The 14,964-nt window shown below is 37.4% G+C and overlaps 2 protein-coding genes across 8 annotated transcripts; one reads left to right on the top strand and one right to left on the bottom strand.

Annotated features, from left to right (window-relative positions):
* The first annotated feature begins 4,643 nt into the window (after positions 1-4,643).
* Positions 4,644-9,075, top strand: ccnl1b (cyclin L1b). Of its 6 annotated transcripts, none has more exons than XM_043220698.1 (11): positions 4,648-4,966; positions 5,268-5,342; positions 5,427-5,536; positions 5,769-5,886; positions 6,005-6,069; positions 7,087-7,186; positions 7,267-7,371; positions 7,467-7,608; positions 7,700-7,799; positions 8,092-8,187; positions 8,311-9,075. In XM_043220698.1, the coding sequence occupies exons 1-11, from the start codon at positions 4,727-4,729 to the stop codon at positions 8,645-8,647; spliced, it is 1,488 nt and encodes a 495-aa protein (XP_043076633.1). In that variant the 5' UTR covers positions 4,648-4,726; the 3' UTR covers positions 8,648-9,075. The 6 variants fall into 6 exon arrangements, 4 of the variants coding, with proteins under 4 accessions (XP_043076640.1, XP_043076648.1, XP_043076633.1 ...); XM_043220691.1 differs by having other exon boundaries at positions 8,089-8,187; XR_006247412.1 differs by lacking the exons at positions 7,467-7,608; positions 7,700-7,799; positions 8,092-8,187; positions 8,311-9,075 and adding an exon at positions 6,482-6,495 and having other exon boundaries at positions 4,645-4,966; positions 7,267-7,281.
* Positions 9,076-9,945: 870 nt separating this feature from the next.
* klhl6 (kelch-like family member 6) lies at positions 9,946-14,732 on the bottom strand. Of its 2 annotated transcripts, none has more exons than XM_043220670.1 (7): positions 14,295-14,732; positions 13,991-14,156; positions 12,503-12,967; positions 11,567-11,804; positions 11,263-11,465; positions 10,395-10,608; positions 9,946-10,294 (listed from the first exon to the last, which is right to left on the bottom strand). In XM_043220670.1, exons 1-7 carry the CDS (start codon positions 14,564-14,566, stop codon positions 9,993-9,995), a joined length of 1,860 nt encoding a protein of 619 aa, XP_043076605.1. In that variant the 5' UTR covers positions 14,567-14,732; the 3' UTR covers positions 9,946-9,992. The 2 variants fall into 2 exon arrangements, with proteins under 2 accessions (XP_043076605.1, XP_043076608.1); XM_043220673.1 differs by having other exon boundaries at positions 12,518-12,967; positions 14,295-14,729.
* Between the last annotated feature and the right edge of the window lie 232 nt (positions 14,733-14,964).

Below are 14,964 nucleotides of genomic sequence, written 5' to 3'. Positions count from 1 at the left end.
TAAAACTTATTTTTTTTTTTTTGTGAAAGGTCTTGTTCCAGCAGATTTTCTTTTTGGTTTTGTAGGCATAATCAGTTCAGTGCAGATTTAAATGAATGCTCCACCCACTGCTTATGAGCGGAGAGAAAGCATAGCCAAATAATTTATTGAGGTGAGGACAAACATCTGTTTAATACTCCTTGTCTGAGGCGTGTCTTCAGTTTCCAATATACTGGCTGTTATGAGAGGGACAGAAATAGCACTGTTTAACTGTAGACTGATTTAGTGTGTGTCTGCTTTTGTGCTGTGCACATGTGTGAGTGTTTAATCAGTATCACCTTTACAGTCTGTTCTTAGACTGTAAAATAACTAACATAAGTACTTTGTTACAGTAATATAATTCTTTTTGCACCCAAATTTCAAAATATACTGTTTTTATACATTTTATAATCCTAACAGCTGTTTGTGACTATAATATGTATCATTTCTGGAGTTTTTTATAGTAGTATATTTATAATTATTATTATTGTATTCTGTGTTATATAATATTCATTGTTTGATTATAGAGAACACTGATTCTGACTTACATTTCATGCCTGACATATTTGTCTTGATATGTGCATATTTCTCCCCTGATTCAGAAGAGACAGCTTGAGAAACTGTAGAAGTTTTACTGGAGAAAGCAAAATACCTGTTACCAATAGAAGATTCAAATTTTAACTGGCAGCTATGGTTTGAAGTTATAATTTGGTTTACATTTGTAAAAGTCAAAAATGCCTTACTGATGAATTTACCTTATGATACACATCTTTTCACAAGAAATGATGGACTAGGGTTATGAGGAATATTGTGATGTTTTCATCAGCTGTTTGAACTGTTTAAACTGAACAACTGTTGTTCTAGAAGGGGTGCTGGAAGGTGCTCCAACCGGGGACTCTATCATTCTGCTGGAGTCCCTGGTTGGAGCACCTTCCAGCACCCCTTCTAGAGACCTCAGGAAGGCCGGGTACTCCGTACTGCCATTCGGCCCGTAGGCACAAATGACAGTGCAGACTAAGGGAGGCGACCCAGGGGTGAACCCCAACACATAAAACCTCAAAAATCTCAGAAAAAGTTATTTGTTTTCCATTTTTAAATTTTTAAATAAACTTTTACAATTGCAAATCATTAATACTATTGAGAAATAGAGAAAAACATTTGCTTTTTATTTATGTATTATATAAAACACACACACAGTGTCATTATTTGTTGTACTTCGTCCACAATTCCCAAAAAGTAGCAAATACAATTGATTGACTGGTATTTCTGCACTAATTATTCAACATTTTAAGTAAGCTATGCGCATATGTATATGATTTTACTAAATATCTGCTTATTTAAATGGGCAGGTCTATCTACAAAAAGTAGAAAACAGTATTTAAAAAAATCAAAAGACAGAAATTCTGAGAAGCATTCATTAATCTGAATGTTTATGAAATCTCTTCTCCACAGATTTATCATTACTGGCAGAGAGTTTCATTCCATTCTCCTTTTTACTATTTGTTTGTGGGGGATTTACAGACATGCCGCATACTGTGTGTCACATAGAAACAGAAAAAAGTGATCACATGTGATTTTGTTCTGCACTTACAGTTCAGCATTCAGTTCACAAAACAGAGCACTCTCAGTCAGAACAAAATTGAGAACATGTGGAGATGGAAATATTTACACTTCTGGGCCTTCTGGGGGGTGAGGTGGGAATTAGACCCAGCGTGAACCAGGCAACACCAGATCTGGCCTGTTTCTATAAATGGGTTTCAGATTGTGAGGTATACAGGAACTGAACTTTCTGCAGGTGTCCTGTGACGCTGTTTCTCAATAAAGCAATGCAGCTGGCTTGCGGGCCAGGTCAATACCCGTGCAACAAGGCACCTGTAGTATATAGCATATACCAGAGGGGATATAATATATTTACACTTGAATAGAAAAACTCACCTTTGCTTCCCTCCACTGGCACACTTTCAGAAATGGAAAATGACCTCAGGCCGGCACGGTCTGAACAGCAAAGAGGTGAGAGGTTGTGAATGTTTCATACAACAGCAGTTTGTACGTTGCCAGGTCTCTGCTGTATGTCACAACCACAGGCCTTGGGAAATCATTACCATGTTAAGAAAATATAGCTGATTTTGCTTTCTAAAAGGAGCACAGTTAGTCTCGCTGGGATACGAGCAGCCAATCGGATTTGCTTAGGGTAATGGCAGACGGAGACGTCTAGAAAGAAAAAAATCTGAAAGGAATCAGGTGAAAGGAACATGAAGTCAGACACAGAAACATGCCGCTTTACCTCATCCGGCTGTCCAACGCCGAGTTTGCTACGGGCAACAGATTTTTTTTTTCCAATCTTTGGGGGCTACTTTAAACCTGCCTCATAAAATGCTGTATTGTTCAGTTTTAACTGTGCTGTACAGCTGATGACATTTCCTTCCTGTGGACTTTAGGGTTTTAGATATTTGATTCACTCAAGAATGTCTTGTTCATAATGATAGTTCTATGAAGAAATAAAGCACTGTGAAATAAACAACATTTGGTGCATAATTTTTGCTTTTAAACGTCAAATTTTTACCCCTAGCAAAGATGCAGTGTGTGCTTTTCTAAACCTGTGAGGTGAAACATTACAGCTCTCTAACCAGATCCCAGTAGTGCCATTCAAGGAGCCAGCAGATCTGGAGTACATTATGAATCCCCCAGTCACTGACAGAAAGGATGAATAATTACCTGATTAAAATGTCTCAGTGAGTGATTTATGCAAGAAGAAGCTGCAAGATGTTCCTCCTCTGGGACATTCGGTTTATTCAGTGCTACTCAGCTGCCAGTAATATATTGTATGTATAAGAGAATATGGCACTTTGCACTTGCATGACTGACATGCAATGTAATTTAAATGGTTGTCCAACTGTATTTTGAAGTGAAACCACAACATAGTCACAAACATATTGTGTAACAAGCATTCTGAAGCACAGGGGATGGGTCTCCCTCTCTCTCTCTCGCTCTCTCTCTCTCTCTCTCAAGTATACAACTGAAAAAGCAGCTTGTGTACAAGGTGTTATTTGCATGCCTTATTGACATGCTGGCATGCACAGAAACTTCACTGGTTCAAGCCTCATGGGGAAGTCTCCCAGCAGTGAAACATTTTGAAATAATGCATATGATTGTGGTGAAAAAAATCACATAACATAATGCTGCCAACCTTTTTTTTTTAATGCCAGATTTATTCAGAAGCATTTAATTACATTTTAATGCATGTGCATTAGAAACAGGCTATTTTAAGTAATTTTCATAGAATGTGTAGTGATATTTGACATGATATTTGACAGTAGGTGTGTACAGTAGGTCTTGTTTACTCTTTCTTTGAGAAACTTGGGACATGCATTTCTCAAAAACAACCACACTGATTTAAAAAAAAAAAAAAAAAAAAAAAAAAAAAAAGATTTACTGTTTCCTGGCAGTGACATCAAAATGTTTTCACTTGGCCTGACAAAACAGCATTTACACAACTTCTCTATAAAAAATTATTCCACCCCCTGTAAATTTCTCTAATTACTATGAAAAGCACAGTAATAAGAGATCAAATTGGATTTGGATCTTTTACAAAATATTTGTTTATTGAAATCCATGGTGTTTTGTGGAAAATCAAATGTGACACTAATGAATGTCTCATGGACTTTTTATTCTTTTGGACACATCTAATAAGGATATTGGTTGAGAGATGAGAGGGGCAAGCGGGTAAATGCAATGAGGTCAAAATGAGTATCAGTGACATCTGGCATCTCTCCTACTTCCTGTTTGGTGCACGCTGCAAAGCCTGAAGCTATCATTTACCCTCTCAGCAAATGTAGCCAAATAATATAGTATAAAGTGTGCTGATGAAGACATTAAATAGGAAGTCACAGTTTTCTGTTCACAAACAGTAGCCAACCAAATTACTTTGTATTCGTATTTTAAAACCAAATAGTATATTAAATTAAAAATTAATATGTGCACAAGCAAATGCAAATTTACATTATTGCACTGTTGAAAAATATATAAAAATTATATAAATTATAGTCTAGAAATCTAATGTCTCCCCTCCTCCTGGGTAAATAGTGTCATTAATATGAAGAGGGAAGTGCAAGATTTTCTTCAAAAACTATCTTTTCTTGTCTTGTTGACCAGGTGTCTAGGCATATCACATCCCCTCTGTAAGCTGTCTCATCAGTTTCAGTGAAGAGCCCCTCACTGTGGTGTAGATCTTAAATATGATGTGATTACTTTGGTACTTGGCAACACAGCACATCCCTGCGGAGACCTGGCACAGTGTGAAATCTATCTCTCTCTCTCTCTCTCTCTCTCTATCTATCTATCTATCTATCTATCTATCTATCTATCTATCTATCTATCTGTTTGTCTGTCTGTCTATGGTGGCAGAGTTAGTTTATACCATATTCCAATTACTTTTATCATTAAACAACTTACTAACTTACTTAACTTTACTAAGCTAAGCTATTTAAATGAGAAATGTATATTATAATTACAAAATGTACTATGCCTGAAAGAACATCGCCCACGCAACCCTCACAACACAATATCGCGGTATTCTACGGGATTTCGTTGTTCCAACGGAACCACTGACGTCACGTCCGTTGTTGTATTGCGTCAATCACGAAACGTTGCCATTTCCGCCTGGCAGACGAAAGGTCTACGTTTTGTGATACCGATTTACTCGATCACGATGTCTCTGGGTGTTTTATCTCCTCATATAAACACTCCACCAAACAACCAAGGCATACTTATCGGGGATAAAGTGTATTCGGAGGTGTTTCTGGCCATCGATAGCTCGACAATACCCGAGGAGAGACTCTCTACGACCCCGTCCATGCTGGATGGCCTCGACCATGAGACCGAGACAGATTTGCGGATTCTGGGCTGCGAACTCATCCAGTCTGCTGGGATTCTTTTGCGTCTGCCACAGGTTACTGTCTAATTATGTTTATGTGTATGTGAATTAGTCCGTTCGTTTAATTCCTATTGATCTTAAGATATAAGACGATGCGCTTAGCATGGCTAAGTTAGCTAGTCGTAACCGGCACATTCAAACCGGCGGCCTTTTGTCTTTCTTTCGGTCGACGCAAGCCGCGTTAAGTGTTTGGGAATTTTGTTAAAACCGATTTTTTTATCGTTGTAATTTTAGCTGTCGGACAAGTAAGTGATGTTTTCATGTAAGTCAAGTGACATAAAGTTGTTTTTGATGTATTGTTTGGTAATTTGAATAGGTGGCGATGGCGACCGGGCAAGTCCTTTTTCAACGATTCTTTTACTCGAAGTCCTTCATCAAGCACAGCTTCGATGTAAGTCACACACAAAAACTAAAATATATATTTTTAACACAATTATAAAAAAATAATAATAATTTGCTTGTCACTTTAAATTAGATCGTTGCCATGGCCTGCGTCAATTTGGCATCAAAGATAGAGGAATCGCCAAGAAGAGTGAGGGATGTGATCAACGTTTTCCATCACTTAAGACAAGGAAAAGGCAAAAAGTAAGTCGATTATGGGTCTTTATTAGCTAAATCTTTGGATTGGGCATGTAATGATGATTTGTTTACTTAAAACCATTTTGAAAATGTAGGGTTTTTTTAATTCATTAGACTTATTATTATTATTAATAACATGTTAGTATAATCAGTGAAGAGAATGACATATACACCATAGAAATTTTATTTTTCTATTTATATATTGTGTCTAACATTTTTCCTTTTTGTGTTGAACCAGGAGCACCCCTCTTGTCCTTGATCAAAATTACATCAACACCAAGAACCAAATCATCAAAGCAGAGCGCCGTGTCCTTAAGGAGCTGGGCTTCTGTGTTCACGTCAAACATCCACACAAGGTACGTTTTCATTTCTGTAATTCTACTGCAATCCAGAATATATTTTTCTACTGTGACCAGTTTTGGTATATGGAAATTAATCCATAATTAATTATATAAAAAAAAATTACTCTTTCAGATTATAGTCATGTACCTGCAAGTTCTTGAGTGTGAGAAGAATCAGATGCTGGTTCAAACAGCATGGTAAGTGTTTGTTTTTGGATCTCATAGAAATGCCCTATAAATTATGACTTGGAATTTTTTCCCCTTATAGAGGAGACATTGCCTCAGGTTAATGGTTGGACTCATGCCGTGTTTCCACTAGTAATATTTGCTGATAAGACCATGAACTTGTGTGAAAGAGCTTGGTACTTTAAGTATCAACAGGACCTAGTGGAAACACTGCATTATAAAGCATGAATTGCATTTGTAGCTTGGTATACGTAAAGGTAAGATAGGTTCACATCATTCTGGCATCACGCTTTTCTTTTCTTTTTTTTATAATAGAAATACAGAAGTGTTCTGTAGGCCACTTTTTGTTTTTTGCACATCATTAAGGTTAAGGCTTATGGGGAGCTCTGTTTAACTTTGTCCTTTCTCTACTCTTTGATTAAAGGGTAGCCCTTGGTGGTAAGTGTCACAGAAAACAACTCCTCAGGCACAAGACCCAGGAACCCCTCCCACCTCATTGGCTGGCCTTTTCGAGACTGCCAGCCAATCCAGTGAGAGCTCTCAGCGGAGGTTCTCTGAATGGAAGGCCTTGGTTTTGCTGGGGGGTCCAGGATTTGCTTTTTTTTTTTTCCCCTCACGGAGCTTGAGTGCTAGTATTTAGTTGTGCACTTTATGCTCTATAAATCCAAAATATATCTTTTAGCAGTGAAAACGGTATGTTACCTTTTTCATATGAATCATGTTCATGTGAATTTTGTTAAGAGTAAGCTGTCCCTGATAATCCACCTTGAAGTGATTCTTGCCTCTCCTCACAACTTTTTGATATGGGGTTTGAAGAATTTCGATTTCACAGAAAATTCACTTTGGTTGTTCTTCAGCTAGTTATTTGTTTTTCATATTTAAGATTTGCCATCATGGCTACATTTAAAAAAAAAAAAAAAAAAAAAAAAAAAAAACATGAGGGAAAGGACATGTTAAGACTCTCCAGAAGCCTTATGAGAGAGAGAGAGATTGGCAGGTGTTGCATAGGTTTTTCTTTATGTGTTACAGGAACTATATGAATGATGCCCTCAGAACCAATGTGTTTGTGCGGTTTGAACCTGAGACCATTGCGTGTGCCTGCATTTATCTCGCTGCTCGAGTACTACAGGTACGTATTTGGATTTATCCGTCTCTTTATCTATTTCATCCTTTTGTTTTATTTCATTGGGTATTTTTCTGTTTCTTCAGATTCCTCTTCCTTCCAAGCCCTACTGGTATCTTGTTTTCGGCGTTACTAAGGAGGACATCAAAGAAATATGTATCAGCACGATGAAGCTTTATTCTAGAGAAAAGGTTTGTTTATTTGCTTGGCACATTTCCTTGGCAATCTCCGTTTCTACTAATTGTTGTTACTACATGCTGTTGTTAATACTCCATACATCTCTCAGGCTGACAGCGAACAGCTTGAAAAACAGGTGGAAAAGAGGAAGGTGGCCCTGGAGGAGGCAAGACTAAAAGCCAAAGGACAGAATCCCAGTGGCACGCCAGCTTTCGCTGCCATTGGTGGATTTTCCCCAGCATCAAAACCCTGTAAGTTTTTGTTTCCGTTTGCTTGTTATTAACTAAGCTTTTCGCAAGTACTTGCCAATTCACAGGCAGCTAAAATGTTTTCCTTTTCCAGCTTCTCCACGAGAAATGAAGGTGGAAGAAAAATCGCCGAACTCTAAACTAGTGAAGGAGTCTGAGAACAGGCAGTTGTTTCCAAAAAGCCCCTTAAATGGGTAAGTTTTAAAATACAGCATCTAAATCAAATATTTGTGCCCTCCACTGTATTAGTTTCTAAAAAAATGTTTTATTGCTATTATCACAATGCGATTTTGGTTATAATGCACAATGTTTATAACAATTTTTTTTTTTTTTTTTTTTAATTTTTCAACTTTAGCAATGCTTTCAGTACTTAAGCTTAATACTTTAAATTACATATATATATATATAGATGCCCATCCCATTTTTTTGTTGAACTGTACTATTACTTTTTTTTTTTTTTTTTTTTTTTTTTTTTTGGGATAGCAGCATGAAAAAGGAGGAAAGCAAAGTGTTTCAGAATGGCAAGAACCACAGCCGGTCTCGCTCACGATCTTGCTCGCCAACTCGTTCTCCGCAAAGACAGTAAGAAACAAAATACGCATTCATTTCAAGTCATTTCATACCTGTACACCAGGTTGATGTCAGGTTGTTTGTTGTTGTTGTTGTTTTTTTGTGCTGCTGCTGACATGTTCTCTTTATCTTTAGTCGGAGGAGCCACTCAGGAACCTACAGCTCTCAGAGCAGCCACAGTCCATCACCACGGCAACACAAAGGTCGCAGAGCTTCTCCAATCACGCAGCTCAGGACGGAGCGAGACAAACAGAGCGAATCTAATCGGCACAGCGGCAAAAGAAGGCGATCACGGAGCCGCTCTCGCAGCAATTCCCGGGGGCCAGCTCGTGACCGTGACTACGTGAAACACAAGCATGAACGCGGCCACCACTGGGACCATCGTGAACGAGACCGTGACAGATCACACGATCACGGACGAAGCAAACACCAGAGCAGGTCACATTCTGGACACAGCAGACACAGGAGATGAGATGTGTGGGCGCTGCTAGATGAAACCGAGGGAACTACGATGGCATTGGACAACAGGACTAGACTGTAGATTGGAAAAATGCTTACTTCAATACAATGTTTCTCCAGAGTTAACCTTGTGAAGAAGTGGATGTTCTCTCAATGTTTTTGTTCTTGCATCTGACCGGCTCATACTGAGTTCAGTTCAGTTAGGCAAGGTAGTGGTGCCTTTTATGTATTTGACAATTGTTTTATGTTAAACTTGAAAGTGAACAACAGACTGCTAAAAATCTGCCTATATCAGGGATCACATTTGCACAGGAAAGAGCAGACAAGACCTGTGCGTGTTAAATAATGCACAGATGATTTTGTGCACTGTACAAATAAAGCTTATTTTTATGACAACTTTGTATTCATCTCTTAACAAAATAAAAATGATGCTATATTCAACTTGAGATCATTTGTTTTACTTTATATGGCTTATTTATTAAAGGGTTAATTAACCCAAAAAAGATAATTCTGTCATTTCTCACTTTCATGTCGTTCCAAACCTGTAAAATCTTCAGAAGACAAATATTAGGGTATTTTTGATGAAATATGAGTCATGTTACTTGTGAATGATGGAGGTCTGACCCAGATAAGAAATTGATAAACCGCTTTAATTTTTGGGCGAACCATCCCTGTAAGATATTGGAAAACACTTCTTGGATGTTTTCACAAATTTCCTGATATTTTTAGTGACTGATAGAATTAATTTTTGCATTTTTTTAAAGTCTATATTATTGGTAATTAATATACTAGTGTTATTTGTTAATTCATGTTCATTCATAATAATTAACTCATGAGAAGTATATCCAGATGATTTTTTATTCTGTTCAAAGCATAGAAGTCTGAATGTGAGTTTACAGCAACATGCAAAAAAACAGTTTTTGAACAAATCTAGCATTTATCAAAAGTGTAGTTCATTTTACCTGAGGATAGCGTTATATTTTATTTGAATTTGATCATAAATTTATAATCATAAATGTAATCATTGTCAATATTAATGAATGGAATATTATTGCGATGCGATACGAAATAATGTTTCTGTATATAAAAGTTGTACCAAAAATCTGTAACTTTTAAAGTGCAAGCATTTTTTTGTTGTTGTTTGCATTGGTTGTTATTGCATTTTGCAAATTTAACACACCTGTTATACCTTGGGGCAGTGGTGTACCAACAGCATAGTTACACGTAAAAAAACAAAACAAAAAAACTTTTAGTTTGATCATATGGGCCTGAAACAAGTCATACATAAAGGGAAAAACAAGTAGTAAAAAAAAAAAAAAAAAAAAAAAAAAAGTTAGTCTCTGAAGCTGCTGAATTTGTCATCCGGTGACTGTTCCAGGTGTTATTCTGCGTATATGTGTGTAGGACTTCCTGAGAGTCACACTGCCATGGTGAGACACTCCACGGGGAAGCACACACTCCTCAGTCAACTTTTTTGTCTCTGGGTTCCAGCAGAGAACGGTGGCAATCACTTCGTTCTTGTCATCACGGCCACCAGTAATGAAGAGCTTGTTATTGCAGGCAGCAATGCCACAGCTGGCCCTCTCACATCCCAGCTGGATTATTAGCGTCCAGGAGTCTTCCAGAGGACTGTACGAATACAAGGCCTTCATCGCACCACCTTTATTTGAGAGGAAATGACACATTTAATCATCAAAGCAAGGCGGTATCTCTGGTTAGTAGTTTTGTTTTAAGCAAAAAAAAATGGAAAAGGCACGAACCAACAACAAAAATGGCATCGTTAAAGGTGACTGCGTTTGTGCATTTGGCCTCAGTTGGCATCGGGCATTTTAAACTCCATTTGTTTGATAAGGAATCAAAGCACTGCATGTTGTTTGTGGCAAGCTTGCCATTAGGGCCTCCACCGATCACAAAGATGTATTTGTCATAGCTGGCAGCAGAGAAGGAGCTTACACTCAGCATGAGCGGTGCTGTCTGGAAGGTGGATAAAATGATTAATAAAATTTATAAGATGACCATAATGTAAATGCACTGATCTAAGCTGATTTATTCTATCTCCCATTTATTCGATAAAAACAATAATACAGTAATATACAGTAAAATAAAAAATATTTTTATCAGTTAAAATAACTTGTTTTAAAAATATAATTTAAAATATATATATATAATTTTTAGCAGCCATTCTGTATTGTTAACATGATCCATCAAAATAAATGTATTTTTTATCACCTATTTAATGCTTTTAAATTGGATTAAATCCATTTCCTTTTCTCTTCTTTTTCCCCCTTACCCCAAATAGTACCGTGTTTAGCAGCAAAAGCAGATCAGCTGTTTTCTTTTTTAATATGCTGATTTGCTAAAGATTTTCTTTAGCAAATCAGCATATTAAAAGGGATCATGTGACACTGAAGACTGCAGCTAAAAAAAAACTGCTTTAAAATCACAATGATAAATACCATTTTCAAATATTTTACATAAATCTATTTGATTACATATTTTTATTGCACATTTTTTTATACATAGAATATTTAAGCAAACAAACTCTTTTAAGTATTTGTCAACTAAAAAAAACTGTTGGTACTGCAAAGGCAGATAGATACACAACAGATATATATTTACAGAACTCACCTCTGTCCAGCAGTTGTGAAATGGATCGTAGCCTTCAACACTGTTCAGTCTCTGTGTTCCATCAAAGCCACCCAAAACATATACTTTTCCTCCAACAACTGCCATCTTGTGTCTCCAGCGGCCTGTGTTCAGAAACTCAATCTGGATCCATTTGTTTAGCGATGCATTATACTTCCATACGTCGTGCAGAGTTTCCTTGCCACCTGTTTTAAATGTACAAAAATGAGTTTCAAACGTTTCTTTGATTTTGGGATCGGCTCCCATGCAAATAAACGAACCACATAGGTGGTGAACTGATGCTCACCTGATATGTAGACTTCATTTCTGAAGGTGACACATGCAAACTCCACCCACTTCTTATTTTCATTCTCAGCTTCCATGTCCGTGTTCGGTAGTTTTGCGACTTCTAAGCGACTCCGGCGTAATGGGTCTAGACAGGTCACCTCGGATACAAACTTCTCATCTTTTGTGCATCCTCCGATGATCATAAACACCTCAGACTGGTACTCCCGCACTCTAGGTTTGGTGCGCTCTGAGATCACCTATAAACCAGTTGACCCAAAAAATGAAAATTCTGTCATCGTTTACTCAACCCCAAAATTCTTCCAAACATGTATAAATTTCTTTGTTCCGTTAAACGTAAAGGACGATGGACATCCGAGGCTACTATCAGCTGTTTGGTTACCAACATCCAAAGTCAGAATTTAGCAACACTTTATAGTCCACTTTAGACATTTTTTTAGCGTTCAGTTATGTACAATTGTCAACTACCAGATATTAGTATTAGTATTAGTAGACTGTCTGCATAATAACTTCTAGCATTTTATTTTGATGGGTCCACATCGTACGACATACTGACTATAAGAATCTATGCCAACTAAGAGTATATGTCAACTTATAAAACTTCTAGAGTTAGTAGACATATAGTTGCAAATTAATGATATATAGAGTGACTCAAAATTCTTTTTTAATCTCTCAAAATTCTGATTTGCAAGAAATTAACTCTTAATTGTGACATATAAGCTACAGTTGTGAGACAAGTCGAATTATAATATGCTAACAGACAGTTTCTTTTATATGTGAGCAAAGTGGACATTATGAATTGACACACTCCCTTCAAACACAAAGCTCGTCATATCATGATGACACACAGTCATAAATCCTAAGCTTGAATTTCACTTCCTGAATATGAGTGTCTTGTGACCGCTTCAGCATGACATCAAGCATTTAGAAAGGTCACCTTTGTAAAACTGACCTCTTTGCCCGAGAGGTGATAAACACGGGCCTCCTGCAGCAGTGGGAACACCTCGGCGCACTGGCGGATCAGAGGGTCTCCTTCCACCCTTTCTACAAAATACCACGGGTCCAACAAGGGCAGCCTCACATGTGTGAGCACACGGGGCAGCTGAGCTACTCTTTCATCCTTTCGGGCCCTCAGCCAACGCATGACCACATCAAACACCTGCTCTTCTTCTGTCACCCCCAAGTCGTCATGCTGGAGCAGACTGACCAACACATCCGCAGGAAGCTCAAGGATCTCATCATGGTCTACCACTTGAGAGAAGTTTTGGATAATGAAGGAGTAGACTTGGGCTTTCAAAGACTCCAGCGAATGCACATCGGCTAGATGCAGGATTCCCACGCAGTTTTCCGGGTGAAGGGCTTCTTCTAAGTAACTGGCACATGCATCTACTATACGTGGGAACTGCAAACATTCATTAGATTTTAGAACATTCAAAGTGAGAATTATAGAATATTTTGTGTTGGGCAAGTATTAATCACATCATTATATATATATATATATATATATATATATATATATATATATATATATTATACTCTATGTGTGTCATACATTTATACATACATAATAAATATACACATATACACATAAACACGTAAAAGCTTTTATTCTGAATGTGATCAATTGTTGCCCAGCACTAACAATAAAACAAGATTACAATCCTGAAAAAAAGATGTCCTATTGGAAATTTTTAAGAAATTGTACCAATAATAAACTGTTAAAAGAGTGTTTTTTTCCGTATATATGTACCGTGAATTTGTTTCCAACTGTGCTTTAACAATCTGAAATAGCATACATTTGGCCATAACCTTGACATATTCGGATTTGGCAAAGTATCATTATTATAATTACACTTAAAAGTTCACGATTCGATTAACTATACTATCAACTATATTTAGCAATAATAACACATGACCCCACCCAGTTACAGTACCTTAACTCAGATGTGACTACTAAACCTGACTGTTATGGAAAATATCCCATCTGTAACTAATGTACAGTTTCACTTCCCTCTTATGTTTGGTACTTTTAGGTGGTTTTGATGTCTTCACCTCCAACAGAAAGAAACAAAACAAAGCAAAATACCACAGACATAGCACTGGGGAAGTAAAAATTAAATAGCCGTCATGTGTAGCCAGCAAAAACGTACTTCTGAACACAATGCACTTATTGTGTACATACATGTTTTACATTGTATGTATATTAATAAAAATACCTGTATGTAATCACATTTATAATTATTCATTGTTGACCCGTATCTTACACCTTAACCCACCCTTAAACCTACCCAAACAACCAAACCTTACTTGTCTCCCACCTCAGTAGCAGCAAAAGTGCTTTGCGATACAGTATAAACACAATAAATACATTATACTTACTATCTGGCGTAACTAGTTTAAGTGTGACCAACAGTTTGATACAAACCTGAAATAGACTGGCTGCCTCAAGCATTCTCTGAACATTGTCCTTGGTTATGACGACTTTGCTGGTGTAAGTGTATTCTAACAGGATTTCCATTGTGTCAGCATCAGTGCCTTTAATATTTACATTTTCTTCACGTTTTTCTCTCAAGTCATTACAAAACATTGCTCTGTAAAAATATATGAATAAAAATTCAACTTCTGCGATTAAGATTCCGTCTTAAAATCATACATCTGAAGTAGAACCACTGCTCTGTTAAATAAACGTAACAATACTAATTTCTTCAGATCTGAATCCACCGGCTAACCTGAAATAGTGGCTGGCAGCAGCGAGGACCACTCGATGGCACTGGAAGCTTTGACCCTGTACGTGGAGGCTGACATCGGTTAAGCTGTCCTCCAGCCGGAGACTGTGCAGTCCATCCTGCAAATAACCAGCAAACACAGAGTCTTCAAAAACAACCTGCCCGTCTTGTCGGTTCTCCTGCATGGAGCTCTCCAGTATGCTCAGACCGCCCGCCGAAGCTTCGCTCATGACAGATGGAGGGCACTCCGAGTTATTCTCTAAAGTGTCAGCCATGATCCAGAGCTCAAAAAAAGCTAGATTTCTACCCTAAATCAAGTGTAACAACATGTGATGTCTAGATATTGGCGAAACACTAGAGCTAAAGCTTAACTGTTCTTTCCTAACACTCGAGCTTCCTGTTTTTACAACGGACTACAAAGAGGAAGTGCTGAGGCCTCTCAAATTTGGCTCTGTAACTTCTCAAGTCATTTAATGTATGGCTGTTCCTCTGCGCTATCTGTAAACGGAAAACTATATTTTGTAGGGGAAATATGTCAGACATAATGGATTCATTAAAATGAAGGAAGCAAATGTCTTAATTATAAGGAAAAAAAGGAAAAACATTTTCCCAGAGATTATTAAACACTACAGTCTGACCAAAAAGGATTCACAGCAGTATTAACAAAAATTTC

Source organism: Puntigrus tetrazona, chromosome 2 (assembly GCF_018831695.1).
Source record: "Puntigrus tetrazona isolate hp1 chromosome 2, ASM1883169v1, whole genome shotgun sequence".
NCBI lineage: Eukaryota > Metazoa > Chordata > Actinopteri > Cypriniformes > Cyprinidae > Puntigrus > Puntigrus tetrazona.
This window is presented reverse-complemented; position numbering and strand designations above follow the sequence as displayed.